This window comes from Onychomys torridus, chromosome 18 (genome assembly GCF_903995425.1).
Source record: "Onychomys torridus chromosome 18, mOncTor1.1, whole genome shotgun sequence".
In the NCBI taxonomy this organism is placed as follows: Eukaryota; Metazoa; Chordata; class Mammalia; order Rodentia; family Cricetidae; genus Onychomys; species Onychomys torridus.
The window spans coordinates 57,050,136-57,066,315 of record NC_050460.1 but is presented as its reverse complement, the minus strand read 5'-3'; the positions used below and the strand labels follow the sequence as shown (position 1 = coordinate 57,066,315).

General features: G+C 50.2%; 1 protein-coding gene across 2 annotated transcripts in view; it reads left to right on the top strand.

The window, feature by feature from the left end:
- The window catches only part of Cabin1 (calcineurin binding protein 1), a 122,493-nt gene that overhangs the window by 75,766 nt on the left and 30,547 nt on the right, over nucleotides 1-16,180 (top strand). For both annotated transcript variants that reach the window (XM_036168235.1, XM_036168234.1), the window contains exon 29: nucleotides 5,832-5,945. In XM_036168235.1, coding sequence (XP_036024128.1) covers nucleotides 5,832-5,945 — 114 coding nt within the window. The remainder of the gene's footprint in view (nucleotides 1-5,831; nucleotides 5,946-16,180) is intronic.

The following is a 16,180-nucleotide window of genomic DNA, read 5'->3' as shown; positions in this document are numbered from 1 at the left end:
TTGATTATGCATCCAGTCTGTCTACCTTTTGGTTGGAGAGTCTTTTGAGCCTTTGGGGGTCAGAGGGAGGGGGACAGATTGCCCATAAAGGTTGCTGCTTTTCCAGCTTCTCTCCCACAGAGGAATGTAGATGCAGAAGTCTGAAGGGCTTGAACACTGCCTGGGCATCTGTTAAAAATGAGATTCCTTAAGCTTGAACAGTTGTTGGCAGAACTGGTTGTGTTTTCGTGTGTTCCTCTGCTATGTTTTCTGTGTATTTGGACAGGTTCATCATCTGTCTGCTGAGCAGTTATTATGTGGTAGGCCCTCTTGAGGAGCCAGGGATCAAAAGGAAGCTTTCAAGTGTGCCCATTGGTTATCAGGGAGCAGAAACCATGTCTGCTAGCAGCTAGTGATAGGTCTGAGAGGCAATAAACCGGGTAAGGAGTGAAAGGATGGTACGGCTATTGAGACAGGAAGGTCACACAGTGGAGTCCTGAAACCCATGAGGAAGTCACAAGCAGGAGTCTCCCAGGTGGGTGATAGGGCGACACACACATCTTGAGACAGGCCTGGTGGAAAGTGGTTGACAAGGAGGGGGCGGAAGAGGATGTGATCACAGGCTGGCCAGTTAAGCAATAGAAGTTGCAAGGACACTGTTGCAGTGTCGGGCAGGGGGTTTGGGCTTTGTGTGGCCTTAGGGTATGAGGGACACTGGACTTCAGTTTAGACTTTGGTTTAGACAGGAAGTAGCAGTTGTGCTGTGGAAACCTAATAGGATCCAAGTGGCACTCTTGAAGTGCCTGAATGGAGAGTAGGCCCGAACCCACAAGGGAGGAGTGCCTGGTCTTCCCCAGAGGCTGGTGGCCTCTAAGGGCACACAGTGAGGAAGTATTTCTCCTTCGTTGAATACTTTCTCCATTGAGTAATGTTCCCAGGAATAATGGGAGAGTTGCCTTTGCTTTTCCATTCTCGGAGAGGGGTTCTTGCTAAGGAGTCAGGGTTGCCCTGGAGCTCATGGTCCTCTTGCCTCAGCCTTCTGAGTGTTGGAATGGACGTCTGTGCTGCAACACCAGCCACTTCATGCCTGTTTTCTTTACACATAACACGAACTGCTTTGATTCTGCTTTTCTTTTTTAATTTGCTTCCCGTGCACCAAAATTCTTAATTATAACAACTTTAATGAACGTACAACATTTTCTTGGGTGAATGGGCCACACTTTATTTTACCAGTTCCATGTTAGGCTTTTTCTAAACATGGAAATGTTTGTCATGGTTTCTTATTATTAAAAAGGTCAAAATGGATTTCAAGTCTGCCGGTCCAGGATTTGGAGGCCTTTGTACCTTCACTCCCATGAAGTTCTTGATAAGTGTACAACAGTTGTTCTCAACCTGTGGATCGCCACCCCTTGGGTTGCATATCAAATATTTACATTACAGTTCATAACAGAGTAGCAAAATCACAGTTATGAAAAATAGCAATGAAATAATTTGATGGTTGGGGTCACCATAGCATGAGGAACTGCATTAAAGGGCCGCAGCATTAGGAAGGTTGAGAGCACCTGCTATAGAAGGAGAGATCCTTTATTGCTGGATGAATCCTTTATTCAGACAGATGTCCCCTAGCTTTGTGAATGTCACTACCACCAGCATCCCTCATCCCCTGGAGCCATCTGCTCCAGCTCCAGCTCTTCCCCTGGTCCTTCAAGGGCCCCAGCCAGTTGTCCCAATGCTTGGGAGGCAGAGCAGGTTGTTTCCACAGGCTGCAGAGGGCATTCTCCAGGGAAGATCTCTACCAGTCCTGGTTCTTTCACGTGTCCGAAGCCCATGAGTTTCCTCTAAGCCAACTCCTATGGTAAGATCAGGTGAAGGGTTGAGCCCAGCTGAGGCCCATAGCTACCCTCCTGGAAACCGTCATACATGCTGGAGCAGGTCATTCTGCAGAGTCTAGCCGGTCTTTCTTGTAGGTTCCTGCTGGCTGACTGTAAATGGGCAGGTATCATGGGGTCTGGCCTCCATGTGCTCAGATTTCTCTTGTGGGACCACTGTTATCGGTTCTTTGACTAGTGAAAGAGACCCAGGCACAGGACACCATCTGGGTTGTCCACACATTGTAGTGGATCTGTCTGAGATCAGGTCTCCCTTGCAGCCTTGGCCATCTCAGTATTGCAGGTTCTCTGAAGGACAGTAGCTCTGTTCTCCTCTCCAGTCATCAGGCACTGCTAAGCTCTCATTGTATGTAGAGTTCAGAAGGTGCAGGTAGGGACACAGGCTGCCCACACTGAGGCTTCAGCTCCTGTGCAAGAGGGGTCTAAGGTTCCGAGTAGCCGTGGAAGCCAGCCTGGTGTGAAGTGTATTGAAGTGGTAGTGGTTTGAACAGACACAGCGGAGACAAGACAACGGCTTGACTGGCCCAGGCCTTGGGGGTAGCTGAGGCAGCCACAAATGTGCCCCGTGACCCCATTGCCCACCTTTATGGCCCCTTTCTTGATTTCAGACTGCACCAGAGACCCCTGGCTACTTTACTCTGGGCCCCTGAGGAGCCTCCCTCCCTCCCTCTAGTTACTGCCCCTTCTGCTGTCGCACCTCAGACCTGGAAACAACTGGAGAGTGCTTTCCACCAGAGCGCAGGGCCGAGTCCCAAGACTCGTCTGTAACCAAGTTCAGTTGGCGGCCAGTGCTTGTTGCAGGAGTCGTGACACTTGCCCTGCTGCTCTGTGTGAGTTAGGAAGGAATGTGGGTCCCTGTTCCACAGCCTCAGAGGCCTGCACCAGCTCCTCCCGACCCTGGCTCCAGCTTCCTCAGACCTCCTATGAAGATGCTTCTTCAGCTGGTGCTCTGTCTCCTTCCCACCTCAAACTGCTGCTACTCATGCAGGTCATCCTGCTAACAAGTCCCTCAGGGGCACTAGGGGCACTTTGTGTCACAGCACTGTGGTAGCCTTGCCCAGGCCTGTGCACCCCAGGTCCTGTGTCTCTTGGGGTTACTCACCTCAGTTTCCACAGACTTAGGACATATCTCTGCTTCACAGGAGACCACACCTAGCTCTTGTACTAACCAAGCTGGACTTTGGCTCTCTGGTCAGTTGGACTCTTGCCAGAGTGCACCCCCCAGGCCCTATAACAGTCTGATGCAAACCATAGCCCAGGTGTTGCCCACCTCACTGACTTCAGATGAGGTCAAAGGTGGGTGTCCTTTGTGCCCAACTTCCAGGGTCAGGCGGGTCACTGGAGGTATTAGAAGTACAGATGGGGTTTGGGATGTAGCTCAGTATTAGAACGACAGCCTTGCATGACCAAGGTCCTGGGTTTGATCCCCAGCCCTGCAAAAATAGGTAAGTTACTGATTGACTTAAAAAACAAAACAGACAAACAAAAACAAGAATGGCAGTACGGGCCTGTAACCCCAGCAACTGCGGGGTAAAGGCAAGAGGATCCAGAGTTCAGGCCAGTCTGGGTGACTTAGTGAGTCTCTCAAAATTTAAAAAAAAAGAATGACTGGGCTGTAGCTCAGAGGTAGAGTGCTTACCTACTATGTGTAAACCCGTGTCCAAACTCCACACGTGGTCTCCTGTCCCATGGTCCATGTCTTCCTCTGTGAATGTCTGTCTGTGGTGGGTTGGACCAGATGTCAGTTCCACCTGACCGAAGTGTCTCCTTAGAAGAGACTGAATGAGTTGGCGCTAAGACCCAGGCTCCACAGCTGAGCACTGCTGTGGGCCTCGAGCTTCTTTCCTGGGCTCCCTGCTTAGATGAGGCTTGAGGCTGTGGATGGGCAAGCTAGACTCCTCTTGGTTTTTATTCCTTTCCTGCTCCATCTATCTCTCTCTGCTCTGCTCTGTTTCTTTGTGGCTACCCTTTCCTCTCTCAGCCTGACAGAGCAGAGGTGCAGGGACTGGAGGCAATGTGGGATAAGGAAGGGACAATGTCAGTCTAAGACTTGAAACCTGTTTAGAATGTTCGTGAGTGAAGGCCTGGGATTGTGTCTTCCAGAACCTGGCTATTGGGCGTTTGAATGTGGATCACCATTGATCCTACTGGAGCCTTAACAGCCCAGGTGAAGCAGGGACTGAGCATTTTACTCTGCTCCGTGAGTGTGAAGAAGCATGTACTCCCTGCTTCAAATCTGGGGACCTAGCTCAAGTAAGCAGGAGGCCCCCCCCCTCTTTATTCACCTTGAAGAGATAGCATATTTCCTGGAGGCCCTGGAAAGGCCTGTGAGTACAAGGGGCAGTGGACACAGCCTGACTCCAGCTGAGCCTAGGAAAGAATGGCCTCTGCCTTGACTTGGTAGAAGTTCCTCCTTGAGCTAGACCCTGTGCTTGCTCACTCAGCATGTCAAGTTCAAGAGAGGGTTCAGCCAGAACCAGCTCCACCCCCAAGGCTTCCAGGGGTCATGTGGGCAGAGTGCCCTCTGTCTGCTGTTGTTGCTCTCTTCCTGGTATGCGGGGCTGCCCAGGGCTTTCTTGGCCCTACCTGCATGTCAGGTAAGAAGACAAGGGTGTAGTCTTGGGCAGAGCAGCCTTGACTTTCTAAGGTCACTCAGACCTAGGCCTTGCTCTTGAAGAAATTGGCCTTGGAATCAATGCTCAGCTTAACTATCCAACCTGAAGGAAATTGACCATCTTCTGTTAGCCTCCATGGAAAACTCAAGCCTTTTCTGCCTTGAATGTATTTTCTAGAGGTGCATACTTATGACCTCACCTATGCCTGTTGCTAAAGGTTCTTCATTCTTGTGTGTCCCAAACCCTTGGCCACAGAGTCCTGCACAATGCTAGGAAGCTACTTATGGAGGTGGCTCTTTGTAGAGACAGAGCAGAGGCTCAGATGTCAGGCAGCATGTGTCTTACTTGGAGTCAGGATTTCTACTTATACCTAAAGTAATAATGGCTGGCAGAATGAGAACAGGTGAGCATTTGGAGCACCTGGAGTCCAAAGCTGGGTCCAGGATGAGGGGAGGCAAGCAAGAGCCTCAAGACAGAAGGGAACTCTGATTGGCTGGGGAGGGTGGATGCTGTAGAAAGGGTGAAAGGGGCCATGGACCCAAAGGGGCATGGCTAGAGTTCTCATTTCAGCTGCATACCAAGAGAGGGGAAGGTGCTAGCCAGACACCTGGTGGGAAAGGACTGCTTTCTCTATAGGCTAGTGAAAGGTCGTAGGTCAGCCTGTCCTTCCCTGTTCTCCCTTCTACCTCTCAGGACTCCGACACAGGTTCCAGCAAGAAGCCCTGTTGTCAGAGAACCTGGGCCCAAGCAAAGCCCAGGCCTCTGAGACACTACTCCAGGTTATAGTGAGTGAGGATTAGTGATAAATGAGTGGGTCTGCCTCTGAGACACTCTACTCCAGGTTATAGTGAGGATTAGTGATAAATGAGTGGCTCTGCCTCTGAGACACTCTACTCCAGGTTATAGTGAGTGAGGATTAGTGATAAATGAGTGGGTCTGCCTTTGAGACACTCTACTCCAGGTTATAGTGAGTGAGGATTAGTGATAAATGAGTGGGTCTGCCTTTGAGGCCAATACAGGTCCCCAGTAGTATTCTACATGGCAGTTTTGCAGGTTTGGGCAAAGTGAGGGGTCCCTCTATGCCCACTGCCTTATGCATTCTGAAGCCACATTCCTAAGTCAGCTGTGATGAACGGGGAAAAAAAAAATCACTTCCAAAAATGCATCCCACAACCCAATACTCAGAGCTCTTGTCCAGAGCCTCCTGGAGCTATAGGATTGATGTCTGCAGAGCTGCTGTTGACCAGAGTTTTTGCCAGTGCAGCCCTTAAGAAGGGACCACCTGCCTTCCCATGGGCACCCTGAGCAGCCCACACACTCACTTCCAACCTACTTCTTGTTTCCCCAGAACCTCCAGTGGGCCCGTGATGTGTTGCTAGGCAGCAGTATCCCATGGCAACAACTGCAGCACATGCCGGCACAGGGGCTCTTCTGCGAGAGGAACAAGACCAATTTCTTCAACGTGAGTACTTTGCCTTGTTGATTTCTGAGGCTGCTTGCTGCCACTGCTTCTCACTAAAGCTGTGTGAATTGCCCCCCGGTCAGGTGCCTGCAGAGCCTCAGGTGTGTGGCATCCTCAGAGTGCAGACGGGGGTACAGACAAGAGGATTCCAAACTGATAACAGGGCTGTAATTAACTGGGTGACTTCTAGCAAGTCTCTACTCCTTCTGGGCACTAGGGAGAGGCATGGATGAGCTCTGTGTGTCCTCTAGAGGCCTGGGTGTTGAGGGGCCGTATGGGCAAGTGAGAGAGGACTTTGGGCTTGTAGCTCTGGAGCAGGTCCACCTCCCCCATGTGATCTTGGGCACCAAGGAGATTCTCGATAAGGCTAACTCTACTGCTCGAAAATAAGTTTTCCCAAGGCTGGGCCTTCAGTGCCCTTCCAGCTAGCCTTGCCATTCCATGTGAGGGGAGAGCAGTGTTTTCATGGGCTGCCCTTGTCTGCCTCCTGGAAGCACCTGCCTTCTTCAGCACCTGCCTGCCCAACCTCCCCATGTGTGCTGTGCCCCATCTAGGGATGGTGGGCCGGCTCTCTTCTACCTCTAGGCCAAGTCTTCTCCATCCTCCGCCCCTCCCAGCACGGCTGGCTCCCAGCTAGGTGACTTTGGCATGTCACACAATCCCTCTTAGCCTGTTTTCTTCTGCTTTTCCCCTGATGTCTTGATATTCAGAGAGAAATTTAAGGGCAGAGTTTGCCTACAAAGGTATTGACAGGCAGGAGGGTTGTGGCAGGGGCAGATCTGTAAGGTGCAAGGCTGCCAGGGCCCTCACTGAGAGCTAGTCAAGGGGTGGAAGTATCCAGTTCCATGGCTCCTCCTTTCTCTCAAGCTGTAACTTGGGGGTCAGGAGGCACTCAAGTCTAGAACCCTGTGCTCACTATGTTGACATTTACAGGCAGGTAGTAGGTGTCATTGGTAATCAAACTACATGGTTCTACAGGATTTGCTGTGAAAAAGAGCACCCACATATCCCTTTGCCCAGACTGTAGCCTTACGCCACAGCAGGAACAGTTCTTTGTCGCAAGAGTGCATCCTTCCATCTGTCCTTAGTGGTGTTTGTTTTGTTTCCCCTAATAGCATCTCTTAGAGTGTCTTAAAAAATGTCCATTCCATTTATCATTTATTGCAGTGCTGGGGATCAAAACCAGGGCCTTGCTCAGGCTAAGCTAGTGTTGTACCAGTGATCTCTACCCCCTGCCTGAAAAAGGGTCTTGCCAGATAGCCCAGACTGGCCTCAGACTTGCAGTCCTGCTACCTCAGCCTCTGAGTGCTGGAATTACAGGCATGCTCTGTTGTATCCAGAGCACACCTTTTGGTTTGTTTGTTTTCCTGAGTCGGGACCTCTAGCTTAGGCTGACCTCAGACTCACTGGGTGGTCAGAAGTATTCAGATGCTCCTTCTACCTCCCCAAGTGCTGGGATTCTAGGCATTCATTCATCACCATTCCTGCCTTTGATTATTCTTTTTATACCTGCACAGTATTCAGTGACCATCATCACTCACTGGTGGATGTTTAGATTATTCCCAGTTTTCTGTTACTACAAGCAACACTTCAGATATTATCATTGTATATTTGAGGGAGCCCACTTGTAAGAAAAAGCCTAGAAATAGATTCCTGCCTGGGTTAAAATGTTTGTGGTACTTTTAAAGTATCAATAGGTACCATGCTCCAAGACCTACCCCACCCCCCACCTTTACACACATACTTAGTTTCTCAGGACTTCATCAGTTCAATACTGTTAATAGTTTTTAACTTCGCTTGGCGGTGGTGGTGCACGCCTTTAATCCCAGCACTTGGGAGGCAGAGGCAGGCGGATCTCTGTGAGTTCGAGGCCAGCCTGGTCTACAGAGCAAGATTCAAGACAGGCACCAAAACTACACAGTGTGGGGACACTTGTATCATAGTGTGCATGCCATGGCTTATAAATATAAGTCAGGACAGCACTGTGGAACCAGCTCTTTACTTCCTCACTTGTATTGGGCTCTGGGCAGGCTTGCTGGTTCATTCTGGCCCCAAACTCCTGATTCTCCCACTTGAGCCTCCTGGGTGAATATCTGCTTTTTAGTAAGGGAGGGGGAAATCTCTTACCATGTTTCATTCCTTGTGAATGAGATTCTGTATAATATATTAACTGTAGAAATTATTTTTCTGTGGCATTGGGCATTGAGCCTAGGACCTCACACATATAGGGAAGCACACTACTACTGAACTGTGTCCCGGTCCAACAGTTTTAGCTTTTATACAGTTTCTGTTCATAGTCTTTGTTCTGCTGGACTATCAGTTCTTTTGTTAGTGATTTAGAAGACACTATATATTAATTAAGTGGGCCCTTTTGCAAACCTATTTTTCTGTAGTTGAGTTAGAGTCAGGCAAGTTGTTTAATTTTTTTGATCTCTTTGGTAACTCACCTCATAAAGTGGAGTTCCATTACTTGACTTGAAAAATAACTATAGGTTCCCCAGTGTGGTGGTACATGCCTATAATTCTCTACTCAGAAGGCTCAGACAGGATTGTCTGGGCTAGGAAGACATAGGGAGACTCTGTCTTAAACAAAGAAGGGTAACTGTAGGAACCAAGTTAGATAATGATGTTGTGCCTGAAACCCAGAGTTTGGCACATGGTAGGTACTAAGAAAAATAATTTCCTTCCTGCCTTCCCTACTGTTTGGTCCTTTGATCTCCTAAAGACAGTCTAGGGATATTGCAAGGTGAGGCTAAGCCTCCATGCCTTCCTCATAAGTGAGTCTTCCCACCTTGCTGATCTTGAAATTGAAAAGTCATCACTCGGCCAGGTGCTGCAGCCTCTTTCCTAGTATGTTCATTCCTTACAATTCCTCCTGCTATTTCTAGAACCCCTTCTTCCAGAAAATGAGTCCTGCCCAAAGAAAAGGCAGTCCCTAGGTTCTACCTGCGGAGGACTAGAAGAACCCCTTGTAGGCCTGGTGTTTGTGGCATTCCTCCTTGGCCACCTCTGTTGTCTTAAATTCTTAGCCTCTAAGGCTTGTGCCTAGCATGGCAAGAAGTGTTGGGCAGGCACCTGGAAAGATGGCTCATTGGTTAAGAGCACTGGCTGCTCTTTTAGAGGACTTGAGTTTGACTCCCAGCTCTTACATGGTAGCCGTAATGGCAGTCTCAGGGGATCCAATAACTACCAAGGTCACCAGGCATGCAAGTGGTGCCCAGACACATGTAGTCAAAGCACCCATACACATAAATAATGTTTACTGAAAAGTTCTGAGATACCCTGAGAACTCTGCACGTACATCCAGCATCCTTGACCAAGTTTGAGAAAAGTATTTAGCAACATGTCAAAGAATCATTTAGGACAGTCCTTTGTTCCTTTCTGGGTGTGGCAGTGTCCCTACAGGCCTGTGTCCCTGGGCTGTGCATGCTGACCTGATCTGGGAAGATCTCTCATCCTCAGATCATAGGCAGGGAACCCTTGTGTTATATACTAATGACAGTTTATGTGCATGTGTCAACAATGTATGCGACGTTCAACGACTTGGTTTGTTGTTCTTGTTTGTTTCTTTGTTTTATTGACACTAAATCTTGGCAAAGTTTCTAGGCTGTCCTTGCAGCTGCTGTGGCTCCTGGGTTCTCCAGGCCCTAGCCCAACCCTTGTTGCCATGCTGGGCACCAAGCCTAACTAAGGACAGCAGAGGCCCCCAGGGCTGCTCCTCACCCTCTTAGGCGAGCATGTCAGGGCCAGTGCTTTCTTTGGTGGTGTGCCTCTGTGTGCTCTGAGTCTCCTGGTCTGTGGGAGTGAGTGCAAGGTGATTCCACCCTTTTCTGGAAATGGATGGCCTCCAAGCACAGCCTCCTAGTCCGTGAGTGCTGATAGGTGGGGGACAGAATTCAGGGGCTTCGTCCTAGAGCCCTTATGCACATCTTGTTGACAGCCTTCAGTGGTGCGGGAAGGGGTTCTGCTCAGCTAAGCAGCAGATTGGAGAGTGAGGCCAGGATTAGAACACCCTTGGGGGCAGTTCTTTGGGCCCTCCTTGAGGAAACTGACTGAGCCTCTCTGGGAAGTGGGACAGGCAAGGGAAGGAGGTAGGTTATAAAGGGCATGGGTAGATAGACCCTGGGGTTTTAATGCCAGATTTCCTGACAGGAATTTTTGCATACAGGGCCTGCTGCACAGCAGGCTGGACCCAGGGATGAGGGAGGGAGAGAGGAATGAACTCAGTGCAAATAAGTCACTTTGTTTCACATACTGATGGAATCGGCGTCACCAGAGAGACTAGCTCCCTGCCTTAGCCTCCTCTTGTCACCCACTTCTGTCATGGGCTGGGAAGATGGCTCAGTGGGTGCTTTCCATTGCTGTAATAAAGACCATAACCAAAAACAAATTAGGGAGGAGGGGTTATCTCCTCTCTCAAGTTATACAGTTCATCATACATGGACGTCAGGACAGGAAGGAGCTCAAGGCAGGAACCTGGCGGCAGGAACTGAAACAGACCATGGAGGAGTGTGCTGCTGACTGGATTGATTGCTCCCGTGACTTGCTCAGCCTGTTTTCTTATACCACAGGGCTGCCTGCCCGGGGCTGCCTGCCCGTCATCCATAATCCATCAAGAAATACAGGCAGGCTAATGGAGGCACTTCTCAGCTGAGGCTCCTCCTTCCAGTTAGCTCTAGCTTGTATCAAGCTGACACAACTAACCAGGACATCAATTCCTTATCTACCTGACACACCAGTACACTACTATTAAACCACAACTTTTCCTTTATTTGTCCAGAGTCTTATATTACTATTACTGCTACAATCTAAAACACTTTACAACTGCAAAAGTCCTACAGTCTTGTCAAGCGGTGCTGGCTCACACCTTTAATCCCAGCACTTGGGAGGCAGAGACAGGCCGATCTCTTGAGTTTGAGGTCAGCCTGGACTACAGAGTGAGTTCCGGGATAGAGAAAACAAAACAAAACAAAAATGTCCTATGGTCTTTTAAAAATTCAAACACTTTAAATGATAAGTCTCTTTAAAATATCCAGAGCCTCTCAACTGTGAGCTCCTTGTAAAAATAAAAAGATAGTTAAATACTTTTTCCAGGAGGGAATAATCCGGGCACAGTCACAATCTGAACAAAGCAAAACCAACCATTGTACATCAAATCTTGTGGCAGAGTGTCCTGTATCTGGTCCATGACCTTCGGGGCTTGGGCAGCTCTACCCTGCAGTCTCTGTCATTCACAGCGCCACTCTAGACCTGCTACTGTCCTTGATGGTTGTCCCATGGTCCTGGCACCTCCTTGCATTAGGGTCTCCACTGCACTGAGGCTGCACCTTCACCAGTACCTTTCCTGGCCTCTCAGCACCAAGCCTCAACTGCTTTCCCTGACCGCTTAACCCTGCTTGACCCCTTAACCCTGCAAATCTCATGCTACAAAACCCAGTAACACTGAGTTCAGCTGCCAGCTTTGAAACACAGCTCTAGGCCCATCTGGACCACAGCTTCCATTTATTGACCCTGAGGATATTATTTCCCAGGAGATGTTACCTCAGTGATGCTGGTCTCTTTCTAATCACAGCTAATTCTTCAGCCCCAGCTGACCAACACTGATTTTCTCAGTAAAGCAAAAGAGAGAACCGATTCCTGAAAATTGTCCCTGACCTCCACACATGCTCCAGTGCACACCGGTATCACATACACACGCACACATACCTACTCCAACAACAGTATTTTTAATTGGGGAGGGGTGTCTCTGTTCATGAGGCTGAGGTAAGGACAGATCAGAGTTCCTAGGTTGCAGCTTCCTCAGCAGGAGGCTAATGCCCAGCTGAAGGTCCTTGTTTCCCAGCCCTTTGCTACCGGCAAACAGTCTCGTCTGTGTCCAGACGGGTGGAGTTCTTGGGCACTCCTGGTCAGGGCCCAGCTTGGCACTGTTGTGCTTCCTTCTGCAGGGTCTGGAGGAGCTGACAGAAGGCCTGTAGCCGTGGACTCAGGTAGGAGACAGGTTGAGGCGGGGCCTGCAGGCATGCGAAAAGGCCAGGCTAGGGGTGTTGCAGAGTGGAGCAAGTAGCAGGGGGCCTGGAAAGAGGAGGCCAGGAAAGCACAAGCCAAATCAGGCTGACAGGTGCTGGAGCTGGGGGCTTGTCTCTGGGTGTCCAGAAGGTTCTGTGCTTCCTGTGCAAGCACGTTCACCTCTGGGCAGGCGGGCGGGCAGGCAGGCAGGGCTGCGTGGGCTGAAACCAGGCTGTTTTGTCCAGGGTGAGCATCTCTCCCTATCTTTTAGTTGATTCTGAAGTGTTCCCATAGTAACGGAGCCAGAGATGGCTCTTTCATCTTCCCCAAAAATGTTTGCTTATTTTAGCAGACAGGGATCTTTTTTCCTGTTTTAACCCAGTTTCTAGCCTTTCTGAAAGAAGCAATGGGTACTGCAGGTGGGCAGTACACATTCCTGCCTAAGGCATTAAAAACAACTTAGATTTGGAGTACGGGTAGGCCCAGCTCTAGGCCATTCTACCCCTTTGGCCTCATACAAAGCCCAAGGCTTCCCTGGAGAAGGGTGGTCCTAGCAGGTGGGTTCATTTAGTGCCCCTATTGCTTAGAACACGCATAGCTAATCCTTACAACTAGATTGACCCACATGGAGCCTCAGGTCTTTTGGACCCCAGAAGTCCTCCACTGATCCCAGAGGCCAGAGCTGGTTTCAGAAGGGACAGACAGGATTGAAGTAAGGGGTAGTGAAAGCCCCGACTCCCATGTGGCTGAGGTCTTCCAGAAGCATGAGGCCTACCTACCTAGGCTCTAGGAGAGCAGACTAAAACATACTTGTAGCTGGCCCGTGTACCATGCCAGTCCCTTGCTGTGTGGCCTAGGCCGAGAGCTGGTACCTGTAGCTGCAGCTCTCGCTTACTTTCTTGGCTACATCATGCTGCACTGTTGCCGCTTTCTCTGAGGATGTGTGTTGTCTGCCATTCTAAAGCTTGCTGCTCTGCTGCAGCCCCTCCCCTGTGCCTGGAGGCCAGGGAGCAGCCCTGTGCACCTAGCACTTTCATGTACTGCCAGGTGGTCCAGCACTAGGTCAGAGTCTTCCCCACAGAATGACGCTGCCCTGCCCATCCCAGCTGTCTTTCATAGATGCCTTTCATTTTGGCCGATCGATAGGGTGTAGTGAGGAACATGGATTGTTTCAGTCTATGTGCAGGTGGCTGGGGAGCTGAGCCCCTTCCCACACCTGAGGCTCGTTCTTTTTGTCTGCCTAGGCTCTGGGCTTGCTCACTCCTACTAAGCGGCCACCCCAGAGGCCCAGGTGGACCCTTTGTCCTGACTCTGTGGCTTAAACCAATAGAAGGGATGGGCCTTGTGGGCCATCTTTGCTTTTCAGTGTCTGTTGTCCTAGCCCTAGAGCCTAGTGCCTCAAGGACTTTGATGTGGTTACAGGAGAAGAAGGGCCTCTCTGGTGGGGCCAGCTGAAGGACTCTAAAATCCCCAACTGACCATTCTCAGCAGGGATGATTTATACTTCCTCTACTCCATCAGCTGCCAGGTAGTTCTGTGTGGCCTTGGGGGAATCAATCCCCTTCCCCTATCCAGTGAGTAGATACACACTTTCCAGGCTGCTCCTCAGGCAGTGCTCTCCTCCCATAGAGCCATTAGATACCAGCAGAGCCAGGCAGGGGAACAGTTATGGAACCCAGCAAACCTAGGAGAGCACTACTGTCACACTCCTAGTGACCCCATCTTGTGAGAACTCCTTGAGATGAGGATGTGGGGAGCTGCAGCCCCAGAGCACAGGTGCCCGGGAATCCAGCCATGGCGAGGCCTCAGTTCATTTGGTAGATCAGGTCCAGCATTACCTCTGCTAGTCAGCATCAGGCACACTTACTCCTTGGCTTTCCTGCTCTTCCTTTGGCTTCAAAGAAGCACCATGCTTGGTGGGGCTGTGGGTAATCCTTGTCCCCAACACTAGACCCAAGTTCAGGCTTATTTAAGTAGAGATCGGTGAAGCTCAATGTCGACACACCCTGTAAGCTTCAGCGGGGAGATTACCACATGCACTGGTCAGAGCCAGGGGATGTTAGGCTAGGTACTAGCTTACAGCTTCCTTAGGTCTGTCCCACAGCATCATCTTCCCACCTAGAAACAACTGTGACTGGTACTTCACAGCTCTACTTGTCACCATGCCCACAAGCCTGCCCCATAGTCAGCCAGAGTCCAGATAACTAGTCCAACTGTTAAGTTCCTGTTTCCGGGGTGCTGATAGGTAACATGGCCTGGCCCAGGTCTCACGGCTGGTCTGTGCAGGAGGGCTGTGAGCCTTGCTGTGTCTAGTACTAGAGCCCATGGTTAGAGAGGTTGGTAGCCTCACTCAAGGGAAGAAAGCCAGAGATCTGCTTGTACTTTCACTGGGCTTGGCCCAGCTGCTCCAAGCAGGAGTGCTACCCATGTGGGGAAATAGAGTAGCAACAAGCAGAAGGACATAAGACATTAGCCCTCCCCTAGGAAATAAGGTTAGTTAGGGGACCAACAGCTAGGCCATAGTGTTGAGCTGGACTGTATTTGGCTGTGGGTTGTGCCGGGTCTCTGTGGTAGCATTTTCATTGAGGCTCATCAGGGCTGCCACTCCCAGGACTGGAGAGGAAAAAGAAGAGGCTGCCCCGACTGCTGCACTGGAGCATTGGCACCTGGCCCAGACTGCCCAGCTGGGACTTAGTAGGGAGGACTCCACAAAGGCTTTACTGGGTGTCCTCATTGGTGAGGCTTACTTATGTACCAGTGTTGTCCTCATTCAAGAATGGGGCTAACCCTCTGTGTAAACTTGATATCTGCTACTGGGAAATGGTGAGCACCCGTAAGGTGCTGTGAGCTGTAAAAACAGACGCCTTTTTCTCTCCTCTGCCCACGGGGCTCATCAGAGGCCTGGCCCTCTCCCTTTGGACTGTAGAGCTCTGGGCTCTTGTTTTGGCCTGCCATAGGCCACTTTCCAGTTGGCCTCGCTGCACTGGGTGACACCAAAAGAGTGCTTCTTGAGTACAAGGGGAAGTGGAGCAGATTGGGCCTGGGTACCACTTGCCACTCCTTGGTTCTGCTCTGGACAGGCCCTGCCTTAGACAGGGAAACTGCAGAAATACCTAAGCTGGGCCTTGGGTTTTCTGAACTAAGTCAGTAGGCGGTTCCAGAGACAGACTGAGGGTGTGAGGCAGAGAATATAGGAAAGCGGAGGAATGGGCTCTAGGGCTCAGCAGACGTGTTCCAGTGGACAGACAACAGGGCACCACTGAAAAGTCAGCAGTGGTCCTCAGGGAAGATGCCCTGTGAGGCCATGTGAGGAGAATGCTGTGTGTTTGGCCATCCCAGTCACCTCATGTACAACGAGAATCTCTGGTTCTCAAAAGACTTTATCTGACATTGGTTGTGGCTTGTTCTCTTTCCCCATGACAGCTTGTCACTGAAGACAGTAGGTATAACTGCCCCTGGCTGGTGAGGAAACTGGCCAGCTTCTCTGTTCTTCACCTCTTTCTTGGTGGCTGTCACTCTTACAGGTCACCTGCTTGCTTGCTTCAGCTGTTTCTTCCTCACTAGAATGCCCAAGGATACAGCAGGAACTTATTGCTGGTGAGGCAAAAGGAAGCCAGTCACATCATAGTGGGAATCAGGACAGAAAAGCAGGGGAAAGTTTCAATTGAGGAAATGTGAGTTTCTTGGCTGTGGTCGGAATTGCTGCAATCCTGCTATTTTTAGCATTGCTGAGATGATCCATGGGCCAATTGCTGAGGCAGAGTAAACAACAGAAACACTTCAAGTTCTCCAGGGAGAATCGGTCCTGTGCTTGAGAATCCTAAAGGGGTTAGCATGGACTCAGGGCCCACGCTGACCTTTCCATCCTTCCCATATTCTGAGCTGCTGAACTTTTTGGAACTACATAGTTCAGACTGGCTTAGTCCAGGTTCAGGCTGGACCTCTCCCTGGGCATCAAGTGGGGAGGGTCTGTGAGGAAGTGGGATAACATAGAACACCCAGGCCCAGGTGGTGGCAGTTAGAAATCTTGCCAAGCCAGGCTGCTGCAGTCTCAGCTCTAATTTAAAGCAACAACAACAAAAAAATCAAATGTGAGCAACTTTTAGAATGTCTTCCCCTGTGTGCATTCTTCTCTAACCACCAGAGGCACTTGCTGCCTAGAGGTACTGAGAATTGCAGCAAGGCCAGAATGCATGGGCAGAAGAAGGGGTGAACTCTTAAGCCCTTGC